This window comes from Lathamus discolor, chromosome 5 (genome assembly GCF_037157495.1).
Source record: "Lathamus discolor isolate bLatDis1 chromosome 5, bLatDis1.hap1, whole genome shotgun sequence".
Taxonomy (NCBI): domain Eukaryota; kingdom Metazoa; phylum Chordata; class Aves; order Psittaciformes; family Psittacidae; genus Lathamus; species Lathamus discolor.
Window position 1 is genome coordinate 31,013,764 of NC_088888.1, and position 21,261 is coordinate 31,035,024.

Below are 21,261 nucleotides of genomic sequence, written 5' to 3' on the forward strand. Positions count from 1 at the left end.
CTCCATAGTTTAGTTCTTACACTTATATTATTAGAAAACTATGGAAAGATGAAAAATAAATCCTATCTCTAAATCTAAACACTTAGTCTAAATGTGTAAGCAGAATTACAGAATTAAACACAGAATATCCTACTATTACCTGCTCTGAATCCTTTTAAATTGAAAACCACCACCACCATAAAAATTAACTAAGCAGGAAATTGCACCCACCAGTTATGGAAGCCCTAAAGAATTAAATATAAATAAAGCACGTTACTCCAGTAATGGAACCTTCTCAGATCTCTTCCCTGGGACTCATGTTGGGACTCTCAGATTTCCCATTCAAGAGCAGTCCTTACATTCTGAAATTGTGGATTTGATCCATTGGAAAGAGAAACCAAACAGGAAATGTGAGTCTGATCACAAGTACTGGCTTGGGGAAAAAAAGAAAATCAACTACCATGTATTCTGAGTAAAAGTATATTTAGGTCCCAGACTATGTTACTAGTCAGAAACCACCTCTGTAAGGCTGTTAGTGTTAAATGCCATTTTCAAGAGGCTGATGAAAATTATTAAACCTGCAGGCAAATACAAATATTTCACCTGAGCTGGTTCTTAAAAAGAAAATGGAGTGCAAAATAAGGAACATGTGCTTTGTTTATACCCATGGCTCTAGATCAGGCATGTCAGTTTTGTGGGATGAATGTCAGCCAAACAGTCCAGAAAACCCCAAGCAATAGTGATAACAGAATGTGCGGAAACAGGCTGAGTCACTGCAGAACTTGTGAAGTAACCCTGAAAAAGAGCTAGAAGGCTTGTGAGACACACTTAGTCAGGCAAAACTAAGCAACTGACACTTGGAAGAGCAACACTGAGAAATTACATCTCCAGCAGTGTTGTAGAACTTAAAAATGCTGCAAGTAGTAAAGACGACAAACAAAGCTACAGAGTGTAAGCCAAGGAATTTACATGTTCTTTTTGCGCATATAAATACCCATTTTCTTTAAAAATCTTGACACAAAAAAAGCCAAAATTTCCTTTCCAAAGTAACAGCATCCAAGCCCAGAAGCCTTGAATTCTACCACAACACAAAATGCTAATTAGTCCCTGCTGCAATTACCATGCTCTTGGGCTGGCACCAAACCCACAGCATTTAGCTGCTAAGAATTTAAAGATGCAAAGAATTTAAAGACCAATTCACTTTCATGTGGCACTGTGGTAATAACTCTTTTCACCTCACTTGTACCAAACAACCACAGCTCCAAATGGTGAATTCAAACCAAGCCAAAACCTCTATCTTCTGTCTCACTGTAGTCTATATTCCATGTTACAACGAAGTAGCAAAAAGAAAGCTGAACCTAACTAGAAATTATATATGCCGTACATATTCTAGTCTTTACACCTTACTTTTAAATCACTATTTAGTTGATCACTTTTTCATGGAATTCATTACAAAAGTGTAATTCCTGATAAATACAGATATGGAGATCAATATATCTGACGACTCTGCTGGTACCTACTCTTAGTCAATGATGGCCATTGTGACCTAAAAAAGAAGGCAGGGGACAGGGGGGAGGAGGGAGAAAAAAAGAAACTAACTTCTTTCACCGGTATCATCAGCAGTTACCTTCTATTTTGTGTTGTGCTAATCCAAAGAACAGGAAAAATCTTTTTAGTTAAACTACAGGTTTCCTAAGAATGGCTTGTATTAAAAGCTGCATCACCATGTGTAATTATGACTTATATAAATATTACATAGAAATCTGAACCTGAATTAATCAATTGACCAACAAAAATCATGAGCATGTCTTATTCACTTAGAAAACACAGATATTTTACCATCTGTATTAAAAAGAATGGAATCATTAATAAAGATGATAAACATTTGTGCCAGCACCACGCTAAATGATCCTAATTTATCTAATATTGATCTGTCAAAAGAAAGAATGAGCACTCACATAATAAACACTTCAGATACATCTCATGACTAATATTAGCAATGGTACACTTACGTTAGCACTTTCCCAGCAATGGGAAACTTCATGTAAATTAAAAGCAGACACAGCAGTAAAAAAGAAAAACACAAAATAGTATTGATCATCCATTTCAAGTCTTCTATGTAAAAAAAGCATTTATGTTTATGGCTGAGGCAATCCGCCCATTACAAACTGCTACTTTGAAACACTTTCAGTGTCTTAGAAAAAAAATGCCCAAGAAGATAAAATTTATCAATTTCTCGCTCAGCCTCGTGAAGTTTCTCTTCCCCCATACTCCTCCTTCACTGCATAGGAGTTAAAAGGAATTTCTAATAACAATCTTCCTGGTTATTTCAGAGCTGCATAAGTGGAGGAGGGAGGCATTTTTCACAGGTTGAGGACTGTGCCTAAGCTTTTTCTGTTGCTGTATGATACAAGGAATGTGAATCATCCTTGTCACTTGAGGAAAAAACCTCACAGATAAAGAATAAGACAGACAGCCAAGTGGGAAGAAAAGATGGATCAGCAGAGGAGTCATGCTAAGAAAATTCCTCTGACATCACTTAATCCAGCCCTTAAAATAGCACTGCTTATCTGACCCAGAATTCCTCCCTTTTGGAGACTGACAATGAAGCAAGACCATACCATAAAACAGCAAACTTGTAGGCAATGAAAATCAGTAAACAAATGATGAAATGGAAATAGACTTTGATAATTAAAGGAAGGTGTAGAAAAAGAATAACCAACACATCTTACCTAAAATCACAGCCAATTATTCAGATGTCAGTTATTCAAAATGTTTGGAGGTTCACTAAGTGCTCTGTCATAGTGTCAATAAATAATAATAAAAATATACATTAAACAAGTAAAAGCCCTGAGAAGCAGAGCTCCTGCATGTGCTTACTGAGCTGAGGCAGTGAAGTGTCAGTGACCCACAGCCTAAGGGCTCCCCACCCACACGACTGAGACACTATACAATCCCAAGAGCATTCTGTGACAGAAGAAACAGTGTGCTATCTCTTCTTTCCAAAGTGCCCAAATGTCTCAAGATCATTGTCTCAAGATCTCTTATTTATCAAATAGTGTTATATTCTCGCTGAAAGGGTAAGGATGAATTGATAATTAGAGCAGACAGACAAGAGTTCTATTTACACAAATGTGTCTGCCCTTTGGTTCTTCATGATCTAAATAAACCAAAACCCCAATTCAAGTTAGAGTCCAATGGCTTCTAGACAGCGTCTATTGGAGAGTTCAGAGTCTAGTGATTTCTAAATCCAAATTTTTACAAAATTCATTAAGTGCTATTTTAGTGAAGGCAAGCTTGATGCCAATGCTGAAAATAAAGAATCATAGAATAGTTAGGGTTGGAAAGGACCTTAAAAGCATCTACTTCCAACCCCCCTGACACAGGCAGGGACACCTCACACTAAACCATGCCACTCAAAGCTCCCTCCAGCCCAGCCTTGAACACTGCCAGGGATGGAACATTCACAACTTCCCTGGGCAACCCATTCCAGTGCCTCACCAGCCTCAAAGTAAAGAATTTCTTCCTTATATCCAATCTAAACTTCTCCTGGTTGAGTTTTAACCCATTACCCTTTGTCCTATCACTACAGTCCTTAATGAAGAGTCCTTCCCCAGCACCTTTATAGGCCCCCTTCAGATACTGGAAGGCTGCTATGAGGTCTCCACGCAGCCTTCTCTTCTCCAGGCTGAACAGCCCCAACTTTCTCAGCCTGTCTTCATACGGGAGGTGCTCCAGTCCCCTGATCATCCTCATGGCCCTCCTCTGAACTTGCTCCAACAGTTCCATGTCCTTTTTATGCTGAGGACACCAGAACTGCACACAATACTCCAGGTGAGGTCTCACAAGAGCAGAGTAGAAGGGCAGGATCACCTCCTTCGACCTGTTAGTCACGCTCCTTTTGATGCAGCCCAGGATACCGTTGGCTTTCTGGGCTGTGAATGCACACTGAAACCGCCTCATGTTAAGTTTCTCATCAACCAACACCCCCAAGTCCTTCTCCGCAGGGCTGTAAATGCCCTAAATTAAAGTGTAGGAATTCACAGAAAGTATAATACCAAATGTTTAACTTGCTTACCTTCATCATAAATTTCTGTAGAGCCATGAGAGGGGGAAAAAAAAAGAAAATGTGAAATAAGTATTTGCTTTCAGGTGCTTAAAAATGGGATTTGTTTTCCTTCAAAAAGTGAGTGGGATACATAGAACTACAAACCACATTTAAAAGGAACATTTATCACTGCAATTAGCATAATTATAGTTTGTGCTGGAAAGCAAAACAGCTGCTCAGAACAAGGCTTCATCAATTTTTTATGCAATAGCTTTCTCATTTGGGCTGGGGTTTTTCTCTGTTGGTTGTTTTGTTGGGTTTTTTTCCCCCCCTTTAAATGATATAGCATATTAAATACTTATTGGTTAGAGATAAAACTCAGTACAGGTAAAACAGGAGCCATGCCTGATCATCTTGGACAACTTGCTCTGCAGCTAGTTTCTAACTAAGTACAATGTGAGTCATAAAGTCCTGCATTCAAAATGCAGTGCTGGAGCGCAATGCCACTGTTGTACTAACATACGTTATGTAAATGCACAATAAATTAAGAAGATTAAAAAGTTAGTAATATTTCATGCAGTGATTAAAAAAAAAAAAATCAATGCCACATGACTGATATCAGGAAATTATGGAAATTTTTAGGTTAATTTTCACAAATGTTGCTCAAGAATAAAAGGACAGTTTGTACATTATGTTACAAGCAGTGCCTTGTTTTTCCTTGCAAGAGTTCCATGGCCACCTTTCCCTCTTTTGACCTCATTACTTCATGTTTCAGTATCACAAAGTTTGCAGCAGAGGACTGAAATTTGGCTCTTACACATTAAAAGAGAGTTTAATGGGAGAGCTTCCAAGTAAGACTGGGTGCTTCCATTTCATATATGCTTTTAGAACAGAAGTATCTGTTCTCAGAGACGTACAAGATGTTCTAGGGGAAAAAAAGGGGAAAAAAAAAAAGTATAATCGTATGATCTCATAATGTTCAAACACTTCTCTCCTTAGAAGTTTTCTAGGTCTATCTGGTAGGTAGACATTTGGAAACAAATTGTCCAAAAGTAAAGACCATGTCCCCTGCCCCCGATCGCCATAAAACAAATATTTAGAATACAGTGTGATCATTTTGGCGTTATTACTACCCCCATGTCCTGCCAACCCAATATTTTGTTTTTCTTTTACTAGGTGGCCCCAAAAATCAAACAGAAGTCTTCACTGAGCTGTCTACTGTGTGGTGGGGCATAAAGTCATTAACATATAAGTAAGTTAATTATATGATTAATTCTAAATAAAAAAAAAATTCTAATTTAAAAATAATCAAATACTTCAGTCTTTTTCAGCTGTCATTCATCTGTGACATTTTATTCTGAGAGTTATGCAACCCCACTGATTTTTCCATACTACAAGTACATTAAACAATTTCACAACTTGCGTGAAACCTTCTGGTTCTCTTCCTGACAATTTATTTAACTGTTTGATTGTAATCTCTTAACTAGCTTCAAATTAAAGTGAATAGTTTATCTCTTCCCTTGACTACTAAAATGAAAAAGCAGCTTCTTGTGATGGACTTGCCGGAAGACCAGAATTAACAGTTCATTCTCTTCAGCTGACATATTAATTGAACTGTAACAAATGAGAGAGAAACAATAGTCACCTGTTTGGATCTGTCATATCATGTTCTTTAGAGTTACTCTGATTCCTTAATAATTTTGAAGATGGGTTACGTGTTATTCCTAGAGACGTAAAGTGCCATAACAGTCCCCCTCAAGCTAGAAAACCTGAAAGACAACACTGGATGAGGAATGTCTGAACACATTATCCACCTACTGCTTCAAACCACCGTGGGAAGGAATATGAAACTTTTGTAAAAAATGCTTTGTCTTCATCGCAAACACTTAAATGCATGTTATGTCCACAAATATGAAGAGGACACCCCTGTGACGCCCCAGGACGAGCATGAGAAGGTACATGTCATGAACTGTGACAGCCTCAGCTGCCCAGCCACCAGCAAACGGACAGGGCAGAAGGTTCCAAGTACTCCTGTCACACCCTTCTACAAGAGCCATCTCCAAGGTTTTTAGACCAAAACTCTTCTTAGCTAAAGCAGAATGCTTACTCTGAATAACATTAACTCTCAGATTTAGAAAAGAATTAAAAAAAAAAAATTAAAAAAAAAAATCACCCTGAAACAAGACAACAGAAATTATGCACTTCTGGTAGGCAACAGGCTGTCATGCTAGAAATTTCTCCACACAGGGAGGAACTTTCTGCTCCTTCACACTTGCTCAGGACAACAGCACACATAAGTTTCTGGACTGAAATTAGCAATTCAGAATATGTTTTTGAAAATTAAACAGATAGACCAGACCTATAACTTGAAATTTCCTCATGCCGTTCTAGCATCCTGTCCTGGTTTCGGCAGGGATAGCATTAATTTTCTTCGTAGTAGCAGGTACAGTGCTATGTTTGGGATTAGGATGAGAATACAGTTAACACATTGATATTTTAGTTGTTGCTGAGCAATGTTTTCACAGAGCCAAGGCCTTTCCAGCTTTCTACCCCACCTCATCAGTGACTGTGTTAGGGGTACACAAGCAGCTGGGAGTAGACACAGCCCGGACAGCTGACCAAAACCAGCGAAAGGGATATCCCATATCACACAGTGTCATGCATCATATAAACTAGGGAGAAAGCTGGCCAGGAGCTGCTGCTCAGGAGCCAGCTAAGTATCGATACTCAGTATTGTTGTCACCTCCATACTTCAGAAGCCATCTCTGGGAAACTGTTAATAATTACATCTTTTATCTTTTCAGCCAGCCCATATATGGGGGGAGATAAGTATCTCCATCCTCCCCTTTTCCTCCAGGCTAATTGCAATAACCCATTAGAATTCTGAATCACAGAATCCCAAGGGTTGGAAGGGACCTAAAAAGATCATCTAGTCCAACCCCCCTGCAAGAGCAGGGTAACCTACAGTACATCACACAGGAACTTGTCCAGGCGGGCCTTGAATATCTCCAGTGTAGGAGACTCCACAACCCCCCTGGGCAACCTGTTCCAGTGCTCTGTCACTCTTACAGTAAAGAAGTTCTTCCTGATGTTAACGTGGAACTTCCTATGTTCCAGTTTACACCCATTGCCCCTTGTCCTATCACTGGATATCACTGAAAAAAGCCTAGCTCCATCATCCTGACACCTACCCTTCACATATTTGTAAACATTGATGAGGTCACCCCTCAGTCTCCTCTTTTGCAAGCTAAAGAGACCCAGCTCCCTCAGCCTCTCCTCATAAGGGAGATGTTCCACTCCCTTAATCATCTTTGTGGCTCTGCGCTGGACTCCTTCAAGCAATTCCCTGTCCTTCTTGAACAGAGGGGCCCAGAACTGGACGCAATATTCCAGATGCGGCCTCACCAAGGCTGAGTAGAGGGGGAGGAGAACCTCTCTTGACCTACTAACCACTCCCTTTCTAATGCACCCTAAGATGCCATTTGCCTTCTTGGCCACAAGAGCACATTGCTGGCTCATGGTCATCCTCCTATCCACCAGGACCCCCAGGTCCCTTTCCCCTTCACTACTTTCCGGCAGGTCAACCCCCAACCTGTACTGGTACATGGGGTTGTTCTTCCCCAGATGCAAGACTCTACACTTGCCCTTGTTAAATTTCATCAAGTTTCTCCCCGCCCAACTCTCCAGCCTGTCCAGGTCTCGCTGAATGGCAGCACAGTCCTCTGGTGTGTCAGCCACTCCTCCCAGTTTTGTGTCATCAGCAAACTTGCTGAGGGTGCACTCAGTTCCCTCATCCAGGTCATTGATGAAAATATTAAACAGCACCGGTCCCAGCACCGACCCCTGAGGAACTCCACTAGTCACAGACCTCCAGCTAGATTCTGCGCCATTGACCACAACTCTCTGCCTTCTTCCTTTCAACCAGTTCTCGATCCACCTCACTACTTGATCATCAAGCCCACACTTCCTTAGCTTATCTATGAGGATGGTGTGGGAGACAGTATCAAATGCCTTACTGAAATCAAGAAAAACTACATCTACCGCTCTACCATCATCCCTCCACCTAGTCACTTCCTCATAGAAGGCTATAAGGTTGGTCATACATGACTTCCCCCTCATAAAACCATGTTGGCTGTTCTTAATGACCCCCTCATCCTTGATATGCCTAGTGATGGAGTCAAGAATAAGTTGTTCCATCACCTTTCCAGGGATGGAGGTAAGGCTGACCGGTCTATAATTACCCGGGTCCTCCTTCTTGCCCTTCTTATAGATTGGTGTGACCTTTGCCATCCGCCAATCCTCAGGCACCTCGCCCGTTTCCCACGACTTACCAAAGATGATGGAAAGTGGCCTAGCAATGACCTCCGCCAGCTCCCTCAGCACCCGTGGGTGCATTCCATCCGGACCCATCGATTTACAGATGTCCAGTTTGCATAGCTGATCCCTAACCCAATCCTCATCTACCAAAGCAAACTCCTCCTTTGTCCTGACTCCTTCTGGGGCTATAGAAATCCGGGGCCCTCGGGGAGAGTCTGCAGGAGTAAAGACAGAGGCAAAGAAGGCATTCAGCACCTCTGCCTTCTTTATATCCTCTGTCTCCAGGGTACCCACTTCGTTCAGCAGTGGGCCTATATTGCCTCTTGTTTTAGTTTTATTTGCTATGTATTTGAAGAAGCCCTTTCTATTGTCTTTAACCCGACTAGCAAGATTGAGTTCCAAGGAGGCCTTAGCTGTCCTAATTGCCTCCCTACATCCTCTAACAACTGTCCTATATTCCTCCCAAGCGGCCAGCCCCTCCTTCCATAATCCATAGATTCTCCTTTTCCACTTGAGTTTGCCCAGCAGCTCCTTGTTTAACCACGCCGGTCTCCTAGATCCCTTACTTGACTTCCTACTCATTGGGACGCTCCAATCCTGAGCTTGGAAGAAGCGGTCCTTGAATGCTAACCAACTATCTTGAGCCCCTTTACCGCCTAGTACACTTTCCCATGAGACTTCCCTTAGCAGTTGACTGAAGAGGCCAAAGTTGGCCCTTCGGAAATCCAGAACTGTGAATATCCTTGAGATGTTCAAATCAGCACATTCCTACAGCTGTCTTCTGAATGTGTTTCAGGTCTTCTTTGGGCTTAAACAACTATTTAAGAATATCACCCAAAGATATTCCCTAAGGCTGGATAGTTACACAACAAGGTGTGCAACAGCAATGGCAAGTGCCTAGGACTGTAGTCACCTCCAAAAGTTTGGCATTTCCCCCCGAATAAGTGCATAATCTTGAAAAACTGTATAATATTTGGAAAAAGTATGCCGCCACCCTGGCAATTCCAGAGAGACAAATCACTGCAATGTGCTGGGGTCTGGCCCATGCCTACAGAGCCCTGTTCAACACTAGTCAGTACCCTTCAAGGGGCAGAGAAGGTCTCTGGATCTGACACCAAATGACAGGCACTGAGGTTACACCAATCCCAGCAACAGGCACTGCAGCTGACCTAAAGAATCAACCTGTGCCAGTATCAGCTGCTCCTTCTTCACAAGGAAAAGTACTGGAATACAGCTTATTTAGTAAGGGATGAAGGAGCTGCTTCTAAGAGCAGGAGCAAGAGAAGGAGACAAGGCAGACTACTCTGAAGCAGGGTCATCACAAGAACAAGAGGAAGTGAGATGGCCACTGACTGGAGAAGAGGAGGAACTCATAAATGAGGCGGTAATTACCCAATCCCTACCCCTGTGAGTGAACTGAGAAAAATACATAGGTTTCAGCTATCCTCCAGACCAGCACATTGTCACCTGGCTGCTCTGATGTTGGGATAACAGGACCAGTAGCCTACAAGCTAGAAAAGCCAAACAGACGGGATCCCTTTCTAGGGAAGAGTGCACTGATAAAGTGGTTGGGTGACTTCTGTCAGATATAAAGGAAAGGTATCCCTTCAAGGAAGATAGAATAGTTAGGGTTGGAAAGGACCTCAAGATCATTTAGTTCCAACCCCCCTGCCATGGGCAGGGAAAGATATTGCATGTCATTCAGGCAAGTAGACCACCATGGAGAAAGGTATCCAGTACCTGAGGGAATTAGCTATGCTGGAAGTGATTTATGATGATCTGGACAAGAAGCAGTCATTCAAAGATCCACATGAAGCCAGGTGCATGCGACCGACGTATCATAAGTTTGTATGGACTACACCATTGCTGTATGCTGACTCACTGGCAGTAATGACCCAGAAGGACAAGAAGGGACAAATGGACGAACTGGCTCACCAACTCAGGCAATATAAAGTAAGTCTCTCTTCCTCCCTTGTCCTGACTGGGGAAAAATTGGTTGAGCAACACAAAGAGGACAGATCCTACTCCCCACCTGTACAGACCATGATCTCAGCTATTAAGAGTAAGTGTTCCTCTGCTCAAGATAGACAATACAGTGCATACACACTACAGGCTACCCTGTGTTTTTCTCTGTAAGATCACAGACAGAGAGGACACGAGCAAGTGGGATGGAAAATCTATCTTGACCCTAGAAGCATGGGTATGTGAGTTGCAAGGAAAAAGAATCAACAAAGGGGGATTCTTCCAGGAAAATTGCTGTTCCAGTCTCCAGTGGGCAGTTCCCCAGACAGAGTGGAAGGGCTGATCTTACTTCTGATCTTGATAAAAGGAATTCTGATTCATATTTACAAGAAGTCAGTAGCAAATACTATGACCTGGACTAGAATGGCCTGGACTCCAGCCAGGTAGAAGGAAAGGGACAGCTGTATTTACTGGACTGTGTAGATCAGATGGCCTGGAACATCAGGTCTACTGGAGGATAAGGCTGTAGTACTAGACTAATGCACAGTGTACCCTTATGCTGTCAAAGGGCAGAACCTATTTGTATTTCTGGAGTGACAGGAGGATCCCAACAGCTGACCATACTGGAGGCTGAAATCAGCCTGACTGGGAAGGAGTGGCAAAAGCACCCATTGTGACTGGCCCACAGGTTCTGTGCATTGTTGGCATAGTCTACCTCAGGAGAAGGTATTTCAAGGATCCAAAAGGGTACCACACCAGTGCGCTTTTGGTTTAGCTGCCTTGGAGAGGCAGGAAATTAAGCAGCTGTCTACCTTGCCTGGTCTCTCAAAGCACCCTTTTGTTGCGGGGTTGGTAAAGGTCAAAGACCAACATGTGCCAATCGCTACCACAACCATGCGTTGGTGACAATACTGCACCAACCGAGGCTCTCAATTTCCATCCACAAGCTAATTCTTTCCCGTCCCACTGTGTGGAGGGAGGGATTGAGCAAGCAACTGTGCGGTCTTAACTTCCTGCTGGGTTATACCATGATAAATCCATTGCTCTTGAAAGGTATTGTTTGCCAAACATTAACACCAAAATGTAAAGGTGATAAAAAGACAGACTGATAAAGTACAACAAATAATTGTTGGACACTTCAACAGTAACACAGCTAAAAGTAACAGAAGAGACCAAATCGTGATGAGACGTTATTTTAGTTACACACAAAGCTCCTACTCCTTTTTCAGCTGCATATTACCTGATCTTTTAGGGACAAGCGCTTAGTGTCACATGAATGTCATCGCTGTGGAGTAACTAAACTCAGCAGCCAGACCATGTATGGCCTGGAACACGATTTAGGGGATTAAAAAAGAAAAAGAAAATATTCTCGTAAGTTTTCAAATTACTCAATTTGAGGCACATGAGAGCCATCATTCTACCCCGCACTCTCCTGTTCTCACTAAAAATAAATAAATAAATAAATAAAATTTAAAACCTATTGAAGCTTTATCCAAGGGCACTAAGGATGTGCTGTCAATGTAAATATTTACAGCTGTTCAGGGCTATTATATTATTTGGCTCTTTGGACAGCTTTTGGGTAGTGTATCACCAGATTCTTCAAGCACCTAGTTTATCATAATCTCATCTTAATTATCAACAAATCAACTCCTCAGATAACTCATCTAATTACATAAAATCACACTGGTTATAAAGCATGTGCAATTACTTAGTTTGATGGCACTGAAAACATAATACTGCAACCATTTGTCTTGATGAAGTTTTGCTTTGTGGCTCACTCCAAACTCCATGACCCTAGCTTGTTTCCCTTAGCAAAAATTCACCTTTTCTCGTTATATTTAACCAGCCCACACTACCCTTAAAGCCAGAATTTACTCACTTCTTCTCAACTCACAAATCTCCGTAATGAAAGCAATTCTTTTGAAAAGTGTCTAAAGTGTGTTCCCTTACTATGCAAGTTTCATTTCTCCAGAGAATCTGAAAATCCATTTTACTAAGGACATAAACCTGAGCTAACACAACAATTATTTAAGGGGAAGAGGAAAAGATTTACCATTACCCTCATTAGAAGAGGTTCCTCTGTGTATTTAAAAGTTGCAGAAAACCCCATAATGTTATAGTTGGCTTAGCTTTGCCACTAGCCAGTGTAAGGATCAAAATCCCTGCCCACTGCACTCTAAGAACCAACACTTGGTTTCCCTCCAGGTAAAAACTCTTCAGAGTAAACTGTCTTAACAACAATTGTTCTTGATGGCTCTTAATACCAAATTTTCAAAATAATTCACCAACTACATGTAGGCAAATATGGAAAACAGGCCAGGTTTTGGAAACCGTAGATGCCTTAAAAAATTGCTGCTCCTTATGCTGAGTTGTATTAGTGCTAAACAGTTGTTCTGAAAGTCAAAACAAACATTCAGGTGATCTCATGAGAACAAAAGTCCTTAAAAATCAAACCCTTAAAAGTACACAACATCCACTTAGAAATCTCAAATCTGCAAATACCAGCAGTTGCTCAATGACAGCAGCAGATACTCTAAAATTATTTTATTTAATAAATACAGTAAAATGACAAGCAGATTGAGAATTCCTTTCACTATGTATTATTCCATTTCAGCTTATTTCATTACTGTTAATTTCCCTGAAAAAATAAAAATAAAAAAATTTTTTCAGTGTCTTCTAAACTTTCAGTTGAAATTCAGTAAACCTCTCTGATTAAATGTTGAGGTTTTCTCCCTCTTGGTAGATTACTTAAATGCATAAAAGATATTTTCATATATGAAATGGGGGCTGAGATATAAAAAGTAAGCCTTACTTTCATCAGTTTTTACATTTGACAAGATGTCTTTAACCTGTTTAATTCAGCACTGAAGGAGACCTACAAGCCCTCACAGTCACACCTGCTGAGAGACAAAAGCAAAAAGCCAAAGATTCAAGGACTCTCTTAAGTCTGTTTACTTCTTACCTAGCTTCAACCGTAAGCACATGCCTTAAAATAAAGATTTTGGAACAAAGTCACCGGAAGAAGTACAGTAGAACTGGAGTAAATTAAAAAATTAGTTAGCACAGTTTACAGGCTGGAACAGCTCAGAAGTGGATTTTAGCTTACCCTTTGAATTGCATGAAACTGCTTGCAGCAAGGTTCAGCTGGTAATTTAGTTACTAATTTTTACATGAAGCCTTTCTAAGGCTCTGGGCTTGTGCTCCAAGGTGCCCACAGATACAGACATAACTGAACACACTCGCATTCATCTTGTGTGTTCAACATTGGAAAATGGCTTTACAGGGCAAACGGGCTGATTTGAGATAGAGTAATTTCATATTTGAAATAAAACCAGTACCCACTCCATTCCCATCACATAGGAGCTTGTCTAGATTACAGAACTAGTCTATTAAGAAAAGTCCTTAGCCAGTGCAACTGAATGAAACATTTAGCTCTGCTGTCATGGGAACCATCTCTTTTTAAAATGCTTTAAGAACACATTTCTGTGAAGCAGTCTTTCCAAATGTTACCAAATTCTGAATTAAAATAACAACAACAAGAAAAGGCACATCTGACTTGTATTTATGCAGTTAATACTATACTTTCCATGAACACACTCTTTTAATACTTCACTCAAAACCAAGCCATGTCAGAGCATAACTAATAAACTTCTGGCTTACAAATTTTTATGCATTCTGACGTATGAGGCCAGGTGCCTGCCTGTATACTACTGAACTTCCTTTTCATTGCTGCCTTTCTCTAGAAGTAGAGTTAGTAGATTAAGTAGAATTAATCATAGGAATACAAACACAGAATCTAAACATTTAGAACTAAGTCCTCTCACTTGTAATTAAATGCAGACAAAATAAGAAGATAACCTGACCAACAGTATAACTTAAGAACATTCCAAATCAAACCATATGAAAACTTGCTTCTTGTCACAAATATCTGATTCCCAGAATATGGAAAATGCTGTCATCCTGATACAATTAGCTAAAATTAATACTTAACTACAGTTATCGTTTAATAAATAAGTGTATATATGTATATATTTATGTCACATGACATAGATAGTTGGGAATACACCAGTAAAAAGGGTGTTGAAAAGCCTGAGCCATCATTTAAATAATATACTTACCTACAGGAATCTCAAGTGAGCTATAACTGGAGTCACTACCATAAACATGTAATAATCACAGAATAAAATTCTATAATGTCTGGCTGAAATAAAGCGAGACCAGCACTCTACCTATGTTATTGGCATATACCAAAGGACATCTAAGGTTATTTCTGGTCACATGCAGCTCAAATTAAGTAGAAAAAAACCAAGGAGGCCTATTATGGTCCAAGCTTTTAGAGAGGCTTCTAACACTTTTAATGTAAACAAACAATTCTACACACACTTTATGACAACTAACTCATACATATGCAGATGTCAGAAATTACATCCGAGAAAAACATACTAAATATGTCCCATATAGAGGAGTTCTATCAGATGACCAAACAAATATGCATGGTATACACAGACACATTAGGAAAAGCCTTAACACCACATTCAGCTGAAAAAGGTGCGTTGACTTTGTTTGCTAAGATCTATGAATGAATTTTTATTCTGTAGCAGCTGTTCTCCATTATTAAATATTTCATATATATATTTGTAGCTAGATACAGCATCACATGTTATTTATCAGTATTAATTATCTTACTGTCATGCATTTTAGGATTACAGTGTCTGTACTGGAAAAGACAGGTGGGTTACAGAATGGAGTTGTAACATAAGACAGCAAGGCTCAAAACTGACAGGCAATAATTGTACATTCACATAACACAATTCTATGATTAAATTAAAAGAGAAAAGTCACTGTGGCAGCATGAAATTTGGTACAACAATTCGGGAATGACCAGATCCTACATGACCACATATTCGCCTCTTTTTCTTTTTTTTGAGCCATGCAAGTTGAAGGGTCATGAACACAGAGGGTATCAAAACAGCAGACAGGTTAAGACTCAGTGGCAACATGAAACATTTGGGATCAGGTGAATAAAAGACAGAATCACATACCCATTTTTCCACATCAACTAGCTGTAGAAAGAAAAAGCAAGAAATCAGTAAATCTCTTTCCTTAAATACAGCATATCAAAGTCTATTCTGAAGTTAACATTTCACATTTTCAGAAATGTATCTATCATGAAAGAAAATGTATGCGTAGAAGCTATTCTCCTGGTATCTCCTCTTTAAAATACCAGTACCTCACTTCTGTCTTTATGGGAAGCACTTCAAATTCTGGAAGTCCAAAATGTCCATCTAAACATCAGGTAACAGGCAGCAAAATGAAGACCCATGTTAAATTTCTTCCACATTGTATTCAGTACCAACCAGTCAAATATACAAAACAGTTTCCCACATATCTCCATTTTGTCTTGGGTAAAGCTCTGTCCTAAGTGAACATTATTCAGTGGAAAAGCTTTAATGGCTAGTATTCAAGGCTTGCCATTTTAATGAATGCCGCAAGTATGAAATGTAAAATTAGGGCACACCTGTCAAACCCTGACCCTACAACCTACAGCATAAGAGAGTCTCTTGCATACAAAGAGAGAACGGCACACCAAAATATCATTAATTTTATCTATGGGGAATGCAAGAACCACTCTGAAAGCTTAAGGTTTTGTACTAACAAAACTGTTTCAAAGTTCATTAAGTAAACAGATTTTAAATTACTCTTAAAAGCCTGTGGACCATCTTACAGTCTTAGAAAGGATGGAGAATATCTACTAGAACACATTTCAGCTACTAGAAAGGTTAGTATGGCACTATTTATTAAAAACTTAGTTGGCACCACCAGCAGTATATGTGAAGTAGATTTGCCTCTGGATTTAGCACAGAAAACACTGCAGCACATCAAGCCTTCTGTGGTTTTACTGCAGGTAAACACTGACCTTTTTTAGCAGATGCCACATGAAAGTTTAGTAATAATTTATGATAGCTTAATGCAAATCATGAGCAATTTTAAAAACCAGTAGTAGCTTAATTATGAAATCACTGTAATGAAAGGAAATGTATCTATTTTTCATCTATTAAAATAGTTTCATTCAAAGTAAATTTTCTCCCTTTTCTAATATACATTTCAATTAAAATAGTTTTATTTTTTCAATGTTTTTCAGTCCTGCTAGTACAGAAAGATTAGAAAACACCATCTGACCTGTTAACTAATTATCGTGATAAATGTATAAGCATTTGTTGATTTGACAGTTCCTACCCCTCCTCTGAGATCTGGACTGCACCCAGATTTATAACAGAAACTGGCACATGTGAAAGGCACCTTTATTCAGCAGTCTCTCAGGACAACCACTTGAACTATGCATGCGCACTTCTCAAACCTTACAGTTTGACATCTACATTACGGTCACACAGGAAAGACGCATTCATAATGCATCCAAAGAAATCTGCTTCTTAAAGCCTGGTACAGTGCACACCATAATAAAATCTTACATTTTTATTTATGTTTAGGTAGGTGTATATACTATTTTTTTCTCTTTATCCAAAAACTATCTATCTTTGCAATACTTCCTCCAGTAGAGAAAGCAGAGTCCATCATAAAACATATATACCTCAAATGTAGTATGTTGCTCAGAAATAGTCCTTCCACACACATCTGGTACTTGGAAGACAATCCCAGAAGAGAAGAATATGATTCTGGCAAACATTAGATACTAAAACGTTATGGATTCATTGCCATATGACAGTTCTGAATATGGGAAATTATTATCCTTCCATGAGAACAACAGTTACCAAGAGGATGAAGGATACAATGTCTCTAGAATTTACTCAGTGGTTGTGGGCTACTACATTGATTGATCATTTTACATAAAGCTAAAAGAATCGTTTCATTGTCTATTGCTAGCAAGTAGCCATTACCACAAGTAATTTAATGAGTAGAAAATCCAACACTTCAAATCAGAAAGTAGTGCTTCATGGATACTAAAATGGTATGGCATCCATACATCTGTATGTCTAAGGAACACTGTGCTGTAAAGAGAAAAAAAAAAAAAACACACAAGGATGCAAAATTCTACCCTAAGATTCAAGCAAAAGATCAAAGACGGCATTTTAAAACTACAAAGTAATTGCTCTTCTTGAGAACACTATACTACAGAGCCTTAATACTTTCCTTAGAAGTCCCCCGTGAAGAACACACAGCCATGATTTAATAAGTTACTGCAGTGCTAATCCAGAAACTTCAGAGTGATGTGCATTTGGTGACTTCTCTTCAGAGGCACATAAAAGCTCCAATCTTTACAGCCAAATGCATTTAATCCAAACTTCATGGCTGGTTTTCCAACATTTTTTTCTAAGCGCAGCTACATTAACCAGACATAAAAGCCAGTTAAAGAGGAGGAATGTCATTTGGTTACCCTTATTTTCTCTTGTCATAAGGAGTCATGAACTAAATAATGAGAAACAGAGAGGGACCTTTTCACCATTATAAGGAGTCATTCGCAAACTTGCCTTCCAGATCTAGACATAAAGCAAGCTCACAGAACATCCACTAATACAGCAACATTAATTATCAGTGCATCATTAATTACAAGTGCACAAGGTTGGAAATTAAGATACTTTAAGCTGTGCAAAACAGCCTACCATTCGTAACTCTGGCTTCTGATTTCTATTTTCTTTCCTCTGCTTGAGCAGTGTACAGTGTACAGAAACACTAAGGAACTTTATTCCACACAGTACAGGAAAATCTTAGCTGACTACGGTTAGCCACGTTCTTTACAACTATTTATTAAAGCTACAACAGATATATCGCCATGATCCACAGATGGGACTGTGACCTGAAATCTCAATGAAGCACTGCATTCCAGACAGTGGACGTTTTATTTTCCTCTGCTCTTATACTCATTTTTCTGAAGCAGGAAAACCTTACTATAAAAATAAGATTTTTTTCCCCATTTCTCGGTTGAGAACACACTAAAGCTCTCTAATAGAGAGATAAACAAGATGAGAACAACTAGAACTGGATTCCAAAATTAACTGCATTTTTATTTCCATTACAACGCTTATTCTCTTCATAGACACCCTGATATCCTGAACTTCGTATTGAACAAGTTAACTGATGATATGTTTTCCACCCCAGAGTTACTTTCTGTAGCAGGCTTTTCTTTCAAGATGCTTCCAGAGCTGTGCTTTCATGTCTCTTTGGTTTAGCTCCTACTCTGTATGCAACCTACATAAGGACACTTAACTGAGAAGAAATACATTATTTTCTCTTCCCCTAAAGTCAGTTTTTACTGACCAACATCCTAGAAAGAAAACTTTTAGCACATTAGAGATTCAACAGTCATGGTAAGGCTGGAAAAAGAGCTTTCATACACGTCCGAAATAGCAAACTTGTCTGGAGTGATAAAAATGTTTGTTTTTACGTCATATGTCCTCATGCGTCCTCATTCCAAATATGGTGCACACAAAAGAAGAGCCCTTGTGCTAGGCTAGAAATATTCACTTATCACAATTCTGTGATTTGAAATAGATAATGATTTTATTCCTGTCCTTGCCTCTTCCTGAGGATAAGCAGAATGCAAAAATACTGCTTCTGATTTTTTCCAGTACTTACATTTGATCAAAGTGTAGCTGATCAAAGACAAGTCTTATGCTTTTTTGTGCCTTACTTGAAATCGCCTGCTAACAATCACTTCTGATGCTAAATAAGGTGCACTGAGGAGAAAATGACAGCATTTGTTTTATCTGCAAAAGTTTTGCAAGTTTTTCCCTTCCTTCTCCTCCTCTCTTCCCCCCCTCCCCCCCCCCCCAAACTCTCCACCCCTTCTCCCCATCATGTTTCCTGTTAGCAGTGTGGCATTTCAAAAATAATTGAGAATAGTCATGATTTTAAGTAGAATATCCTCTAAACTACATCATCTTTTCATAAAGCCAGTAGCTGGTAAATCCGTATGCATGATGCAAAGGCCCACACTGCATGAAGTGCTTTGAGATCCACTTCTTAACCTCTTTTCTCTCTCCTTCCTTTTCTTTCCCTCACCTACTTTTCTTTGCCATAAGAAGTATTTAGGTTGTGCAAACTCAAAATTTGGAAGGTCAGACCTTGCAATAAGTACAAACTAACGCTGCTGTATATAATAGCTCTCTCTCTCTCCATGATATTCTGCTATCTGATGAAGATTTATGCAAAGAATTAATGAAGAAAATTACTACTGCAGTATTTTGTTACTTCAAGGAATTATGCCTGACACCTGTAAACAACTCAAAGTAATGAAAACACTCAAACTAATAGAAATAAGAAGCTATTGTTTGGACTTTTTGCTCAAAAGCTTCATTGAAAAAAAAAGTACTTCTTTCATTAAAAAAAGTACTTCTTTCCTTACTGCATCTATAACTTGTTGAAAGAAAAAATTGTCTGGTCAGTGCTAGGAAATTAAAAGAGCTCTAGTTCATTATATTAAGAGACCTGTGATTTGTTTCTGAGACTCTTCCTCAAGTGGGGGTTCTCCTAGCCTGTCATACTCACAACTGCTGTTAGCTGTCACGGATACATTACAACTAAGCTACTGTAGCGTAAATCAGAGAGCTTAAATTGTCAAAAGTGCCTTTAACTGCCTATTTTTTTTTTTTTTTTTGAGAAAATACCTTGATAGCTTGTCTTACTCATTAATACACAGAACACTCATTAAAACAAAGATGGAGTGTTACCAATTTCTGTTTGCATGAGGTATGAGATTACTTTTCCTTCTCATTCCATGCTGAGAAAATGATAAAGCTGCCAGGTCTCCCTGTTATCTTGCTGCTTACTGATACCAAGTAATTAATGAATTCAGAGTTCCACAGCTGGAGTCAGATGATTCAAACATTCAAAAATCTACCAGCTAAAGTTGTGTTCCTGTCCCAAAAATGCCTCCATTACTTCCCCGCAACATGGCAAAGCTTTTTAGCTCTGTGAGGAAACATGCGTCTTCCCCATCCCTTAAACAGAGAAGCGGGACTAGACATGAAAGACACTTCCACGTGATAATTCCTTCACACAAGGCCCTTTGGATCAGAGAAGGTGGTATTTTGCTCCCTTTGGCAAAGACTACTCTGCACATAAAATTAGACAGCAGTTTGCTGGTCAGTGGCATGGAAAACAGATTTTATTAAAACAAGGCACCAGGAGAAGTGATTAATCAGCCATGACTGGATGATTAGATGGGAGTTAATAAGCTCATGATGCAATTTAGCTGGAACTGATGGGAATCCGCAGACAGAATTTTCCTGAAAAATTAAGTTGTCAAATATTGGAGTAGATGTTATGAAATTAAAATTGTTCATATTACAGAAACAGTGTAGCTTAGAATGCACACACAACGTGTGCAATCAATGCTTTCATTCTCTTAATAAGGTCTGACATGGATTTATGAGTGCACAAATCTGAAAAACGCCTATCCTTAATTACAATGCTCTACCATGATACGACTGACTTTTAAATAAAAGGTAACGGAGATATTTGGTTTATGACTATTTTCTCATGATGACATTATTTCTGTCTGTATTTCAGTGCTTTTCTAATGTAACTTGACTGGGGCTAGCAGCAGGGGGAGACTGTGGCATTTAGAGGAAAACAAGGACATTCTGGACCTAATATTACTACAGGAGTAAAGAAAAGTTAGATATTAGTGTCAGTAATTGTATACTGGTCAATCAGATCTGCTCCAAAATTAAGATCTTCTGGCAGTAAGAGGAATGAGACAACAACATATAAAAACTATTGATCCCACAGATTTGGAAAATTACGCAGCAGATCAAAAATAACAGTATAAATGAAGGAAATAAAGGCTATCAAAAGAAATTAAATAAAGATCTTCGAAGAAAAAAGTTCCAATGCTAAAGAAATAAGTACCTGTCTTTTATTGCTGTACTCAGAAATCTGTGTGAAAATCAGTGTCAGGTTCATGTTAGAAAGATAATTAAATCAATGCATATCAA

General features: G+C 39.2%; 1 protein-coding gene across 4 annotated transcripts in view; it reads right to left on the minus strand.

Moving 5' to 3' along the window:
• RYR2 (ryanodine receptor 2) overlaps nucleotides 1-21,261 on the minus strand; it is a 380,163-nt gene that overhangs the window by 238,927 nt on the left and 119,975 nt on the right. For 2 of the 4 annotated variants that reach the window (XM_065680202.1, XM_065680201.1), the window contains exons 4-5: nucleotides 15,349-15,369; nucleotides 4,058-4,072 (exon numbers count right to left, since the gene is read on the minus strand). The exons of 1 other annotated variant lie outside the window; for it this stretch is intronic. In XM_065680202.1, the coding sequence (XP_065536274.1) occupies nucleotides 4,058-4,072; nucleotides 15,349-15,369 (36 nt within the window). The remainder of the gene's footprint in view (nucleotides 1-4,057; nucleotides 4,073-15,348; nucleotides 15,370-21,261) is intronic. One more of the 4 variants, XM_065680203.1, reaches the window with a different exon arrangement.